Below are 14,320 nucleotides of genomic sequence, written 5' to 3'. Positions count from 1 at the left end.
TTGTTTAAGTTTTGCTCCAGCCTCCTCCCCAAGACAAACAAGGTGGCAAAGGGAGGAAGAGTTTTGGGCAGCCACCTGGAAGGGACAGGAGGGGCCATGGCAGGACAGGGCAGGCCACAGCAGGACCCAGAGGCCTCGGGGGACGGGGCAGCTGAGGGGCTCACTTGATGCTGTGGTGTGGTGCTGCGGGCAGCTTGGCACCCTGTGCTGGCATGAGGTGAACAGGCAGGAACCAGCCAATGCTGACCCGAAGGAGCTGAGGCCATGGCCTCCTCTTGAAGAGGGACAGGATGCAGTTGGGGAGCAACGAGGACAAGGACCCTGGCTGGGCCATCAGGGAACTTAAAGGTCACAGGCAGGAAGGAGCCACGTCCCAGGCACAGCGTCCTCTGCGTCAAAGTAAAGGCAGAAACCGGTGGTGGCAGAGACTCCACGTGCCAGGCAGTGGCACCTCAGCCCTGCTTGTGAGGAAGGACACGGGGCAACCGTCCTGCCCGAGCAGCCAGGAGGATCCAGTTCCCATGCCAGCAGCAGGGAGGAAACTAGCACAGATTCATTCCAATGCAAATGTCAAACCTACCTTGCGCATAAAAAATAACACTCTGAATGTCAGAGAGGGAGTCCCAGCTGCAGCTGTCTGGCTTGCTGGGAGGTTTGTGTCAGAGCTCACTCCCAGGCATGAGCTAAAGCATCTTCGGGTAGATGTGGGGCCTCTGCAGCGTGGGAGACCACTCAGGGCAGAGCCAGGCAGGGAAAGCGGTCTGAGTAACACCGCTGCAGAGTAAGACAGCCCCAAATTGCAACCCAACCTGCTCCCACCATAACCAGCTCAGATCCAGTGGCCTGGGGCAGGAGGACTGTCCCCAGAGGATGAGTTTCTTGGAGGGAGCCAACCAGGGAGGGCAGGTAAGAGGGCCCCAGGCAGAGTGGCTCCACAGGAGTACCATTCACTTTCCCATTGCTGGACTGCAACTTAACAAGAAGTTTATTTTAGCTCACTGTTTTAGAGGGTCCATCCATGGTGGCCTGGCTTCCAGGAAGACCACTGTGGCTGAGGGGATGGCAGGTGGGAAGCAAAGAGAGAAGGGAGGAGTTAAAACAGGAGCGCACCCTCCCGGGTCAGCTCCCAGGGACCCTGTCTGACCAGGCCTCTCCTCCTGACAGCACCGGCAGCTATGAGCACGTCCTGGATCACAGTGCCTCCATAATCCATTCACTTCCTAGAAGCCTACCTCTCAGCCCAGGAGACTTTTTTTTTTTTTTTTTTTGTCTTTTTTCTTTTTATCGGTACCAGGGATCGAACTCACGACTGCCTGCTTGCAAGGCAGGCGCTTATGCCACTGAGCTAAATCCCCAGCCCCTAGCCCAGGAGACTTGTTCAGGGATATTCCAGATCTAAACCACAACGCCAGGGGGAAGGGGCGAAGGTAGCCCAGGGTTACAGAGAAGAAAGGGGGCTGCTCCCCCATCTCCGCCCAGTCCAGCAATGTGGTGTGCAGAAGAGTACCACACAGCAGGAGCCAGCACCCCACCCAGCCCCTCAGAGTTGGGCAAGGTGCCCATGCAGCACAAGTCTGCAGATGAGTCCCCCAGTGCCCACGTCTTCTGCTCAGGGTCCTGAGCTTCGGCAGGAGGAGGTGGGAGGAGGTTGCTCTGGAACCTTCCAGAAGTTAGACCGCCTTGCAGGTGAGTGTGTGGTGGGGGGAAAAGCCAGGCCCGCCTGACAGCCTAGGCAGTGCCCAGGCTGCAGGTCGAGGGTGGGCGTAGGGAGTGCCAACAGGCCACCTTGCAATTTCTGCAGCTACAACATGACACCAGGTTGGCCTTACCCAGGGCCCTCTCTGGACTTTGGCTCCTTGAGAGGACACAGCACTGGATATTCATTGGCTCAGGCTCAAGGCCTGCTGACACCTGCTGCTTCGGGGTCCACAAGACAGAATAATGCAGGAAAGGACCCCCAAAGGGCCCACCTCCAGCCTGGGGCCATTGTACAGCATCTGCAGGGTCCAGAAGCGCATGTCCAGGACACTGCTCATGTCATGGGGGTCTGAGCTTGGCAACTGCGCCAGGGAGGGCTGAACCGTGAAAAGCAGGAGCCAACAACAAGCTGTGGCATCATCTCCTCTCGGGCCAGGTGATCATCTGTGAGCACTACACCCCAGGTCCATCCTGTGACCCCTGAGGGTTGCAGTCCTGCGGGCTTTTCTGTGACTTCCGCCTACCCAAGCCCCTCCTCCTGGTAGGTACTGCCACCTGGTGGGCATTTTGGGAATAGCGCTCAGCTCCCACAGTCGTCCTGGGTGTGGGCAGTATGGGGTCACCCATCACCAGAGGCCCCGCTGCCAGCCCGGCACTTGGCAGGGCTCAGCATTGCTCCCTGTGGCCCCTGAACAGGTGACCCCAGGCATCCCTAGAGTGCCCCTCCCCACCCATACTGTCAACTGTCCCCCACCGCCATTCAGACCATCACATACATCCCCGGGTCCCCTGTCCCTGAGCTTAGGACAGGAGCCTGCAGATGTTCCCCTGACATGCACAGGGCATATGCCCCGCGGTCTCTGGAGCATGGTCACAGCAGGAAGGGGCAGTGCATGCAGGTGTGCCCTTCATGGCACCTCAAGACGTTCCCCCTTCTCAGCCCCTGGGAAGATGGGTATCATCCGGCTGGGTCAGAGGACTCGCCAGGGAGAGGCCAGGACAGAGAGGAGAGGGAGTGAGACTTTGGGAGTGGGGAGGACAGACTAGTGGGCAGGCCCATGGGACTACAGCCAGGAGGGGACAGTGCAGGTCTGCAGTAACCTCTCCTCCAGGGGCCCATAAATACCCAAGTCCCCGGCTGCCCTAGAAGGGGCCCCTGGGCACCCTGCACAGCACCACCTGGTCTTGGAGCCACTTTGTCCCTCCTGCCTGCCTGGGACAGTGATCTTCAGCCCCAGGGCTGCTTGAGGCAACAAGGGATGGCAGGGTGTGGCTTCCTGAGGGGAGAGAACTGTCCCAGAGCCAGGGTAACAGAGGGTAGTTTCAGGGCTCACCACAGGCTCCTCCCATGGATGGTGACGTAGGGCCCCACCTCCTGGGGATGGAGGGGAGCAGGACGATGTGTGAAGCAGTGTGGTACTGTGATTCTGACCCCTGGGCTTGCAGCTTATGGCCAGACTCAGACCCAGAGCCCCAGGAGGCCTGGGCACTGGGGACCATGGTCAGCAGGCGACTCGGCCTCAGGAAGGACAACTCCGGGAAGCTCTCTGTGCTCTGCTGTGCTCCCAGCTGCCCGTGGGCAGGACAGCAGCCAGCCTGAGGCCACATAGGGCCCGCTGTGTGCAGAGCCCGAGCTAGGCCGGCCCATTGTGTCTTCCCTACTCCCTGAGAGTAGGCTCTTTGGTTTACCAGGCATTCCGTACCTGGTACAGCAGTTTCACTTCCCCGTCTTCCTTGTAGGTGTGTAACTGACTGTTAGCCGTTGGGCTATATCTGAAAGTAGCTATATTACTTAAAGGAAGCGGTGTACCCTTTTTGCCATATCCCTTTTCTTGTGGCTAGAATGGGCATGTAATGACCTGACTCCAGCAGCCATACTGGACCATGTGGAACCCTGAAAGAGGAAGTCATGCACAACACAGAAATAAAACAAGAGGACCCTGGATCCTGGCACCAGAGGGCTGCCCGCCACCCCAGCCTGGACGGCCCCCTCCAAACGTGTCGGTGTTAAGATGGATACAAGCCCAGCTGGCTGTTTAGGGCTTCTCTGTAGACAGCAACCAGGGTCTAACTCTAATCTTAATCCCACTGAGCCTGCTGGGCACAGGCTGGGGGAGATGTGGAAAGGCTCTTCTCCTCCCTTGGCCAGTGAGGAGGGAGCAGGTGCACAGGACACCCTGGACAGGTCCCCAGCTATAGACTCATCACAACAGCCCTGCTCCTGAGGGCCCTGGCCCCCAGCCAAGACCCGCACCCACTCTGAGCTGTGGCCTTCAGACTCTGAGCTCCTGGCCACGGACAGGGTGTCTGGGCAGTGGGAGGAGTCGCCAAGGGCACCAAAGCCCCCCTCCCTGCTGGGCTGAGCTCAGGCCCAAGGAGCTGTGGGATGCAGGAGAGGTCAGCGGGCAGGAGCAGCAACCAAGAATGCCCAGGGCCCAGCCTCATGAGGCCCTCTGGGGGGAAGCAGATTATTGAGTGCCTGCCCACCCTCCAGCTCAGCCTGCTGGTGCTGCCGACAGCCAGGGAGGAGGCAGGGCAAGGACCTGGCTGGAGCTGGGATGCACATGAGGCACAGAGGGAACCCCCAGGTGGGCACCCGAGGGCAGCAGGCCCAGGCAGAGAGCTCTGACCAGATCCTGCAGACCCCAGGGATCAAGGGGTCCCAGGAGGACCCCACTCCTGAGAAGCAGGGTATCTAGCATTTACTGAGGTCTGGGGCTTGTGTGGCCCAGCTCAGGGCCACCATCCAGGACTCAGAAAGCCAAGCTGCCCTCATGTGGGGCTCTGGTGTCCAAGGCCATAGCCAGGGCCACCACAGATGTGCTGGGATGTGGGCATCATAGGTGACCCAGACTTCTGTCTCCAAGGACAGGATGGGCCGCCCAGGGGCCACAGGGTTTGGCTGGGGAGGTGTTTAGGTGTCCCAAGGCTCACAGCCCTTCCAAGGCAGCCCCAGGAAAGGGCCACGGGCTGCAGTTCCAACCCCCAGGCCAGGAGCCCGAGACAGCAAGGAAACCACACGAAGGCCAGGTTGAATCACTGTGTTTACTAAGTGCACAGGTCCACTGGGCATCTGGACCGGCCCTGTGGCAGAACTGTCCAGAATGTCCGTACATGTCCCTGCGGTGGGCTTCTGCACCCCAAGTCCCCCCACAAACCCGCGCCAGCCGTTCTCGAGGCGCGAGCGTCGGCCCGTGTGTGTGGAGGCAGTGAGCGGCTCGCTATTCCTCAGGAAGTAGGGTTCGTCCCTGGCGCCTGTCCCTGGAAGCCAGACAGCGCGTGGAGTCGAGATCAGTGTGCAGGTGGCGACACATTCACCAAAAGGAAAAGGCCGGGTCCCAGTGCCCCGGGCCTGCAGGACGGAGCAGGCGGGCGTCGGGACGAAGGCATTGCGAAGTTTTCTTTGGAGCATGAACGAAAGTGCAAAGACAGACAAGGCAACAGCGCAGATGGGGAAGCTGCAGCCAGCGTGGCGGCGGGGGCGGGACTGCAATGGGGGGCGTGGGCGTGGGCGTGGGGGGCGGGCACGCGGTGCGCCAGGCCGTCCCCAGGCAGCTGGACGGCGTCAAGGGGACAGCTGGTCTGAGGGCCTCCGCGAGTGACAACCAGGGAGACTGCCTGCGTGGCTCGGCTCCAGCCAGACCCTGTGGCCCCTGGGCGGCCCATCCTGGAGGCAGCTCCAGGCCCGTGGGTGGCCTCAGGGCCCCTGTCAGCATGCATTAAGGCAATGACTTTGGAAACCTAGTCCAAGTTGGACATGCGGCATTTAGCAACATGCAGTTCCACCTAAGAGCCCAGGGACCCAGGGACCTAGGGACCCAGGGGTTGTTCCCTCCTCCCCCACACCTATCGGAGTCAAGTACCATGGAGATCTCAGGACGGGCCTAGCCAGTCCCAGCACCCTCAGTCAGCCAGGGACGTCTAGGCAGGTGTCCAGAGCAGGAGCTTGGATGGCCTCACCTCAATCCCCTCCAGTGCCTCTGCAGACTTGGGAGTCCCACCTCTGGGCCACCTTCCCTTCTCTACCCTGTTCCCAGAAGCCCCTCCAGCCACCTCCTCCCAAGGATGCCAACCTTGTGAGACCATGAAACAGGGCCTCACTGAGTCCACCCTGGGGGACCTGGACACCCCCAGTCTCCCACTGGGGACGGAGCCCGGGGCTTCTTCCTGAGCCCTCAATTCCATTATACCTCCTCCTTCAGGAAGCCTTCCCTGCCTCTCCATCTGCCTTAGCATTTGGCTGGGGCTCAGGTGGAGCAGGCCCTGGAGGGAGCAGGACAGCTGACCGGGCACCCTGAGGGTGAGTACGGCCTGCAGGCCTGGCAAACCCACGTCCTGCACACTTGGGAGGAGCTGACAACCATGTCGGGAACCTGATCCCAAACCACATGGTGCTGGGGCTTGCGTGTCTCCCATTGCAGTGGATGCTGATCAAAGGCCCCCTCACCATGTTTGTTTTAAGAGGCTGTGGCAGCGGAAATGTCTGGCATCCTGCTGTCACCGGCAACGTGCAGTCCAAGGCAGGTTCCCTCAGCCTCTACTCTATATGTTATTTACAGGCAGGCTGAGCACGACCCAGACAGGAACCCAGCATCTAGCTGAAAGGCCTCCCAACTCCCTTTGCCTCTGTGGGCTTCCAGTAACAGCTTAGTCCCCCCAAGAATGGGTCCTCCTCATAGCACCTGGACACAGGCCGTACCCAGCTGCAGGGGGAAGGTGATCTCAAATGAACCGGTGCACTAGGTGGAGGAGGTCCAGTCGGTGCCTTTCTCCCAGCCAGGGACCCCAGTGAGTACAGGGGCCCTTGCCATGTTCAGCAACCCTGCAACCCAGAAATGGGGTGTGAAGCAAAGCCCCTACAATAGGTAAGGTGCACTGTGGTGCCCCTGTGGGTCCCACAGGCCATGATCAACCTGGGACATGGTCTCTGCATCTACCCTACGAGACCCAGGGGGAGAGGCCCCAGCACAGGACATGAGGGTGGGCTCCCCAGGGCCATGACTGGAGGGGACCGAAAGACGTCAGGTGAGAAAATGCCAATAGTGGGCAGGCAGGGCCTGGTTGGAGCAGGGCCTGGGGGTGATGAGGTTGGGTCCAAGGAGCCGGCCAGGGCCAAATGCTGGACAGGGCCAGTGCAAGGACAGACCTACACCTGGTAAACACTGAGGGCCTCTGACTCCAGTGTCACCTCTGAGCATACAGCAGACCATAAGGAAGAAGACAGCATGGGACCCTCTGCCACTACCATGTAGGAGACCCAGGTGGTCAGAACACTGCCTATGTCCAATATTCTAGAACTATAGTTTCTTGTGGTTTAAATCAGGAAGGGCCAAAAAGCAGATCAGAAACAAAGGACAGCCGAAGTCCAAATGGGGTCTTGTGTGAGAGCATGCAGGGATGCACGTACCACATAGCTGATGTGCCTGTGTGTGCCCACAGGAGCATGCTCGTGTGAAGGTGTGTACCTGCCGTGTGTGTGCACTTCCATATACATGTGTGAATGTGTGTGCCTGCTCGGTATGGTCTGTGAGCTTGCATGTACATGTGTAAGTGTGTGTGTGTATGTGTGCCTGCCATGTATGATCTGCTCATGTGTGCATTCATGGAATGGTGCACCTATTCATACGTGCTTTGCATAGGCACCTATGTGAACACATACTTGCCTTGTGTGTGTACATGTGTGAGCTTGTACACATGTGAAGGCGTGAACCTGTCATGCATGTGCATGCATGTACACTTGTGTGAGCTTGTGTGTGTGAAAGTGTGTACCTGTGGTGTGTGCGGGTGAAAGTGGGTACTAGCAGTATGGCCTGTGGGTTTTCATGTGCAAGTGTGAGTGCATGTGTGCATCTGGCTGCAGGAGTGTGTGGGGGGATGGGGGACACGTGCTCTTACAAGTACCTCGGCCCAGAAAACTTTGCCAGTGGGTGGTGCTGGCCCTAGCCACACTCAGCCACACACAGAGACCCAAGAAAGTGCTCACACTTTTCACAGAAACCTCTAGCCTCCTACCTGTCATGCTTCTCTGAGCGTGGGGACTCAGGTCAGTGGACATTTGTGCTAGTTGGCTGGGTCCAGGGACACCCAGAGGGAGCTCCTGCCCCATGGTCTCCCAGAATAGACCCCCAACCACCCCACTGAGACACACACTTTGCTCTTCCAAGGGCCTGGAGACAGCATGATGTCCTGAGAGTCGCTCTGACGCTGGTGGTCTAGCTATATCCCTCTTGCTGCAACCTAAGGAAAACCCTGCTACTGTCCTGAGCTGCTAGGATGCAGGAGAGCCATCCTCACACTGCAGAGCCCCAGGCACTCCCTGGAGACAGGAGGTGCGGCACGGGCCCCAGGAGGGCACATGTACACTGGTGGTGCCCATGCGACGTGAGCTCGTCTCCCATGGGGGCAAGAAGCCCCTCCTCCAGCCTGGAGCCTGAGCAGACTGAGGCCTAGGAGGGCCTAGGAGGACAGGACTGGGGCTCATGGTGGGCACTCAAGCCCTGCCTGTGCCTCCCGTAGGAGCCTCCTCAATCTACCACCAAGGGCAAAGGATGATTAGACCTGGGCTCAGACTGGCCTAAAGGAGAACAGTAAGGTCATGATCCCGCATCCTACCCATGTCACCCACATGAAATGGCCATGCTAGAAGAGATGCCTCTCCCCAAAGAGAGGATCTCAGCCACACAACTCTGCTCATGAGAACCAGGGTGCCAAGGGGACAGTGTGGTGCCAACTTGGGCAGCAGGCTGGTAGAGATGCTCTAGAGTGAGACCCTGGACCCTGGTCAGATCACAGCTCCCAAAGGCTCCCAAGCACCCAGGACCTCTGATGGCCAGGGGCACATGACCCCAAAGACCATTTCCAGAGGACAAGATGGGCTCTGCTGCTGAGACAAAGCCCCTGCTACCCACAGTCCTCACAAGAACAGACTTCACACAAGGGCGTGAGCGGCAGCCCAACTAGTGTCCGGGGCGGGCATGTAGCTGATTTGCTGGCCAGGTAACTGGCCACTTCAGAGAGCCCTGGCCTGACATTCAGTGTGTCACCAAGGCCAGAGGCAGAGGAGCAGAACTGGGACTCTGTCTATCCCTCAGTGGCTGGGCTTGTACCCCTCTGCAGCTGGCTGTGGGCCAGGCCAGAGTGCCCAGGACAGGAGGGACAAAGGTTCCTGCTCCCAGGGCCCAAGATGGGGACAGATATCTCTAACTCCCAGAACACGTAGAGGCCTCTATCAAGGGACCCATACGTGGACACAGCAGCCAGGGTGCAGTCAGGCCCAACAGGAAGGACCCTCAGGCAAGCTCAGCAACTGTCTGGAACATAGAGCCAGAAGTCTGAAGAACTTCTCTGGCCAGTGATGCTCCATCCCGCCCTGCCTGGGTCTTGTGGGGCATGGGCTGGACAAGCAAGGAGGGGCCCTGGCTACGGACAGTGTGGCTCTGCTCAGTTAGATGAATCTTTCAAAATGCTGGCCACAGCCTGGGGGCCAGCACCCAACCGAAGCAGTCAGGAGAGAGGAGAGTCATAGCTGCCCAGGCCTTCTGTGGCTGAGATGTTGCTGGCTCCCACACATCCTGACAGCGCAGTCCCAGGGCAGCCCCTAAGGGGCTCTTGGTGACAAGGATGCAAGCCCTGCCCTCCACAGGATGGTTCCAGGGTCTCACCCTTCCTCAGCTCCAGGCAAAGGGCCCTGAACTTGGGGCAGCTCCCATCAAAAGATCTGCTGGCCCTGAAGACCGAGGGGGAGGATGCTGGCCGGTAACTCTCTAGCCAGGCTGGCAAGGGTGAGGAGCTCTGCCCAGCCGTGTACACACAGATGGTGGCTGGTGGTACCTTGCTGGGGACAGTCAGGAACAGAGGGACAAATGGTTGGGTGCAGGGTGGCCCATGCCCAGTACTCGTCGCTCTCTCTGAGAGCCATCAACCCTAGCAGGGAGCCCCCGCCCGTGTAGGCTTCAAGGCTGGAGACAGGGGACAGGCTGCTCTCTTCCACCCATGCCTCTGGCCGTGTCCCCACATCGCTCTGCCCTTCTCCCATGCCAGGCAATGGTCCCTGAGCAGACTGGGCAGAGCTGGCCTTGCTTGACAGGCAGTCCTCCAGCCCAGCTTGGGAAAGAACTGCAAAATGACACTGCATGAGCCAAAAGCCCTGCGCACCTGCCACCCTGCTGAGACCCCAGGAGCCAGGCCCACCGGTGCCCCTCACAGCCCGCGTCACCCCAGGACAAAGCCTGAGAGCTCCGGCCACGAGCCAGGAGGCGGAGCTGGAGGGCAGCACAAGCAAGGCTGGTGCCCGTGTGGCCTCACTTCCTGGGCCCAGCCCAGCCCACGTCACCAAAGGGGCCCTCACCCGTGGCTGAGCGTGGTGGGGGCCCACAGGGCGTGCAGAGGTCTGAGTCCGTGTCAGACTCGCCCTCCGCGATGTAGGGCCTGACTTTGGCGCACGGGGCCACAGCCGCATAGCAGCTGCTGAGTGCGTCCAGGTTCTCCTTGGACTGGGAGATGCTGAAGCCACTGAAGGAGCGTTCCAGCTCCTCGTGGTCCACGGATGGGATGGAGATGGACGTGTCGCTGTCCCGCAAGGCACCCTCGTGGGGCCTGCAGGCCGGGGCGTCCTCCAGCCTCAGGAACTCTGTGCTGGCCCGGTGGCCCCCGCTGAAGGCGGACAGCGACCGCTCATGTGCGGGTGGTGGGGGGATGCGCACCAGCGAGCTGTGGTCCCCCACAGGAGAGGTGCCGTGGCGCTGGTGGCTCTGCGGCTGCCAGGAGGTGGACGGCGGACACTGGGCGGGGGGTGCCACGGGGGGTGCCGCGAAGTTCCTCTGGCCGGTGGAGCTGGTGGAGCGGACAATCTTGATGATGCAGCCATGCCTGTCCCCATGCTCCCGGCTGTCCTCGGGGCTGTGGTACGGTGGTGCGGGCTCGGGCTCCTTCGCCCCGAAATAGGCCTCAGTCTCAGTCGGGGGGATGCCCATGCGCTGCATATAGATGTTCACCAGGAAGTCCAGCTTCTTCTCCATGGACAACACCTACAAGAGGGAGAGCTAGGGACATAGCTCAGCAGCACAAGCACCTGCCTGGCAAGCACAAGGTCCTGAGTTTGATTCTCAATACCAAAAAAAAAAAAAAAAAAGTCCCACAAGAGGGGCAACTGCTGAGCTGAGCTTTGGGGACCCCTAAGTCACATCAGTTCAGCCTTTAGACCTCATAGACCCCAGAAGAAGACCCAAGATGAGGGTCTTGTTTTGAAAGCTCCAGCCCCAGAGAGCACAGTGGGGTGGGAGGGAGATGAACCAAACAAGGATGGAGCAGGTAAGCCAGGGAGACTTCCGGCCAGTTTCAGGGTGGACGACCCACCACAGGACCCTCAGATGTCAGGCACCCAGCCCAGGCACAGAGAGACGCAGAAGATTGGGGCATCCGACCTCTCAGTGCTGCCACGTGAGGGAAACGCTCCAGACAGGGAAACCCCGTGGGATAAAGTGCCCCTCCTGCCAAGCCCACCCAGGCCCAGGCTTGGGAGCCTCTCCCACCTGCTTCTCCACCTTCCCGAGCCGCCCCATCATGCTGGGATCCTCCGGCAGCTCTGCCTCCGCCGGGCCCTTGGTTCGGTCCTTGTCCGTTATCGCCGGGCCCCGCCCCACGATCTGGTCCACTCTACCGGGAACAGAGACCCGGCCCCAAGGTATGAGTTTGGGAGGATGTGGCCAGGCCCTGCAGCTTCTTCCTGGGCCAGCCCACACCCCCCAGATCTGGGCTCCAGGCCAGCCCAGAGTCGGCGGGGGTGGGGCAGCAGGTGCAGCAGGACACCGGTGCCTGAGTGCTGGCTCTGCCTCCTGACGCCCCAGGGCCGGTTTCTTAGTTCCATTCTGTGGGATCTGGCACATTAATGAGGAGTAAAGTGAAGGACCCCCCGCCAGTCTGCCCCAGCTCCTCTGCAGTGGTATCCCTGCCCACACAGCCCCCCAAGTCCCCTCTCTCCCACAGCGGACAAGCCCCAGAGAGAGATGAGGTGGCACTGGGGTGGGTTGCCCCAAAAGCCACCCCCCACCTCAGAGCTTTACTCCTGCATAATGTGCCACTGAGGCCCAAGGACAGCGGGTTCCTTGGGGCTGTTCAGGGGCTGCAGCAGTGACCACGGAAGCAAGGAGGCGGCAGGGCTGCGGCTCCATGCACAGGAGGAGGAGGAGAGCGGACAGCGCTGCACAGAAGCCACCCACGCACGACCACGGGGTGGGGGGACGAGCCACTGCCGATGGGGTGCACAGAACAAGAGAGTGCACTGCACATGTGCATGCAAGAGTGCACCCCACCTACACTCACATGTGTGTGCAGGACACGGAACCCAGTGAGCTAACCAAGGAGGCCGTGGCCACCAATGCGAGTGAGAAGGAAAGGAAAGCTGGGGAAGCCAATGCAAACCTGGTCCCCAGCTACGCGGGAGGCTGAGGCAGGAGGATCACAAGTCTAAGGCCAGCGTGGTAACTTAGTGAGAGCCTGTCTCAAAACTTAAAAAGGGCTGGGGACGTCGAACATGGTAGTAGAGTAGCCCTGGGTTCAGTTTCCAGTGACAGGAAATTAAGAAAAGACAAGAAGGAAGCTCCTTTGTCTAAGGGCACAGAGCTCCTGCCAGAGCAGGGTGGGTTGCGTGGTCAAGGAGGGCCACTGCAGGGCTGGCAGAGTCGCAGGGTGTGCGTGGGCTGGAGACAGTGTGGCCACCTGCCGGGACTCAAAGACCCTGTGCTGACTGTCAGCTGCTGGAGACAAGGTCGGCCAAGCAGGGGACCGGGCCAGGCAGCTCAGCCAGGCGCACTCTGCACACTGCAGCCCTGTACACAGTGGGCCCTGGCTGTGCCTCCCTACTTCTGGGGGGAGGGGGCGAGGAACCCCTACTCTGTCACACGAAGCAGAACAGGTTCAGGCTAGCGTCAGCCATGGCAGCCTCCCATGCACCACCGGGCTCCATGCTGGACGCATGCACAGCGAGAGGGTCGGGGAGGGCCCTCTGGCTCCAAGCAAACACCGGCGGTGACAGGGGACAGGCTCCCCAGTGCTCAAGTCCACACAGTCCAGGCACAGACGCACAGCACCTTCACCCCTGCCACATGACGGGCCCCTGCCTGGTGGGTCCCATCGGGAGCCCTGGCCCAGGACTCAGCCTAATGCTGCCACTGGTGTCCAGGAGAGGGTCCTCCAAGTGCCCAGGGCAGGTTCCTTCCCTCAGGCTCCCGTGGGGTACTGCATTCATTGCCTGATCCTCAACTTCCTTTGCGATGCATAAATGGCCAGACTGTCTCTCTGGGCCCTTCCCACATGACCCTCCATGGCCCCTGCTGCAGCTGTCTGGCCACCATATCCTGCAGCGATCCCCTGGGGGTGACCTCCAGGCACTGTTGGGGTGGCCCTGGGTGGTGAAGGGGCAAACACAGTCCTGTATGCTGCCTGGGAGTCCTCTTGGGAACAGCCATGGATTGGCCCCTTGGCCTCATGGGCCGCAACCCTGTCCCAAGGGAATGGGCAGAGGCCACACTGCCAGCTCACCAGGTGCCATTTACCCCAGCACCAAGCTGCCTGGACCCTGCTGCCCCCGAGCCGTCAGGCAGGGCTGGGGTCTGCCCTTCCTCTTCCTGCTCTAGGGACTGTGGTCTTCCTGGCTTGTCAAGCTTGCCGGAGAAAGGGGACAGTCATCTGGCCGCACCAGGGAAGCCAGAAGCCTTGAAAATCTGGGTTAATTACTTTGCCACTGGCTGTGGCCTGATCCCCAATTCTGTCCATTGGCTGAAAGTGGGCAGGCCTCCGGCTCCTACCATCTCCTTACCAGCAATACTGATTATGACAGCAACTTGGAGCCATTCAGCACCAGGTCGGCGTGGTGCTGGAGGGGCTTTCAAGCAGCAGATCCAGTCACCCATGTCATAAGGCAGAGGACAGTCCCCCAGGAAGTAGTCCTTCCTGCTCTCATCTATGCCCGTGCCCAGGCCAAAGCCAGGCCAGGTGTCCAGAGACCTGAGTCAGTGTCCAGTGAGGCACGGAGGGCCTTAGCCTCAGGAGTGCATCTGCAGCTGGGCAAACAATACCTTGGTGGCCAGTGACAGCCTCTGCTTCTACCCGCCCAGCCTGAAGTAAGATACCACAAGGACACCCGTGCTAAGGGTCCTGGGGCCAGAGAACTGCAGACCCGGCAGGGCCTGAAGTAGAATACCACAAGGACACCGTGCTAAGGATCCTGGGGCCAGAGGACTGCAGACCCGGCAGGGCCTGCTGAGGAGCAGCCTTCTCCTCAGCAGTGTCGTCAGAAAGAGTGAACCTGGCGTCACTCTGTCCGGGCAAGAGCAGTGCAAGGGCCACCGTCATGTAGCCTGGAGCGAAGGGGCCGGCCATTCACAAAGACAGGTTGGGAGGAGGTGCTGTGTCCTGACCTAGGTGAGTACTGGGGTGACTCTCTCGGAGGGGCCGTGGGTCCTTTGGTGGGGTACTTCTTGTGCCGGGGAGTTGAAGGGGGTGGGGGGCCCACAATCATATCTATCCTGGCAGCATAAACAAGAAAGAGACAGCAGCGAAATGTACGTGAAGCACCTGGAGAGGGCGTCGCTGGAAAAGCACAGAAATGGGGCCACCCGACTTC

The 14,320-nt window shown here is 60.1% G+C and overlaps 1 protein-coding gene across 16 annotated transcripts in view; it reads right to left on the bottom strand.

Annotated features, from left to right (window-relative positions):
• Nucleotides 1-4,724: 4,724 nt before the first annotated feature.
• Kcnq2 (potassium voltage-gated channel subfamily Q member 2) overlaps nt 4,725-14,320 on the bottom strand; it is a 55,154-nt gene continuing 45,558 nt past the window's right edge. For 9 of the 16 annotated variants that reach the window (XM_005000377.3, XM_023561955.2, XM_063248021.1 and 6 more), the window contains 3 exons: nt 14,115-14,222; nt 11,229-11,352; nt 4,725-10,724 (listed from right to left, as the gene is read on the bottom strand). In XM_005000377.3, the coding sequence (XP_005000434.1) occupies nt 9,999-10,724; nt 11,229-11,352; nt 14,115-14,222 (958 nt within the window). In that variant the 3' untranslated portion in view covers nt 4,725-9,998. Of the gene's footprint in view, nt 10,725-11,228; nt 11,353-14,114; nt 14,223-14,320 lie in introns of those variants that run through there. The other 7 variants (XM_003462801.5, XM_003462803.5, XM_013144614.3 and 4 more) reach the window with 2 other exon arrangements.

The sequence above is a fragment of the Cavia porcellus genome, unplaced genomic scaffold, assembly GCF_034190915.1.
Source record: "Cavia porcellus strain 051 isolate PalLab524CR breed Dunkin Hartley unplaced genomic scaffold, mCavPor4.1 scaffold_5, whole genome shotgun sequence".
NCBI classification, from domain to species: Eukaryota; Metazoa; Chordata; class Mammalia; order Rodentia; family Caviidae; genus Cavia; species Cavia porcellus.
This window is presented reverse-complemented; position numbering and strand designations above follow the sequence as displayed.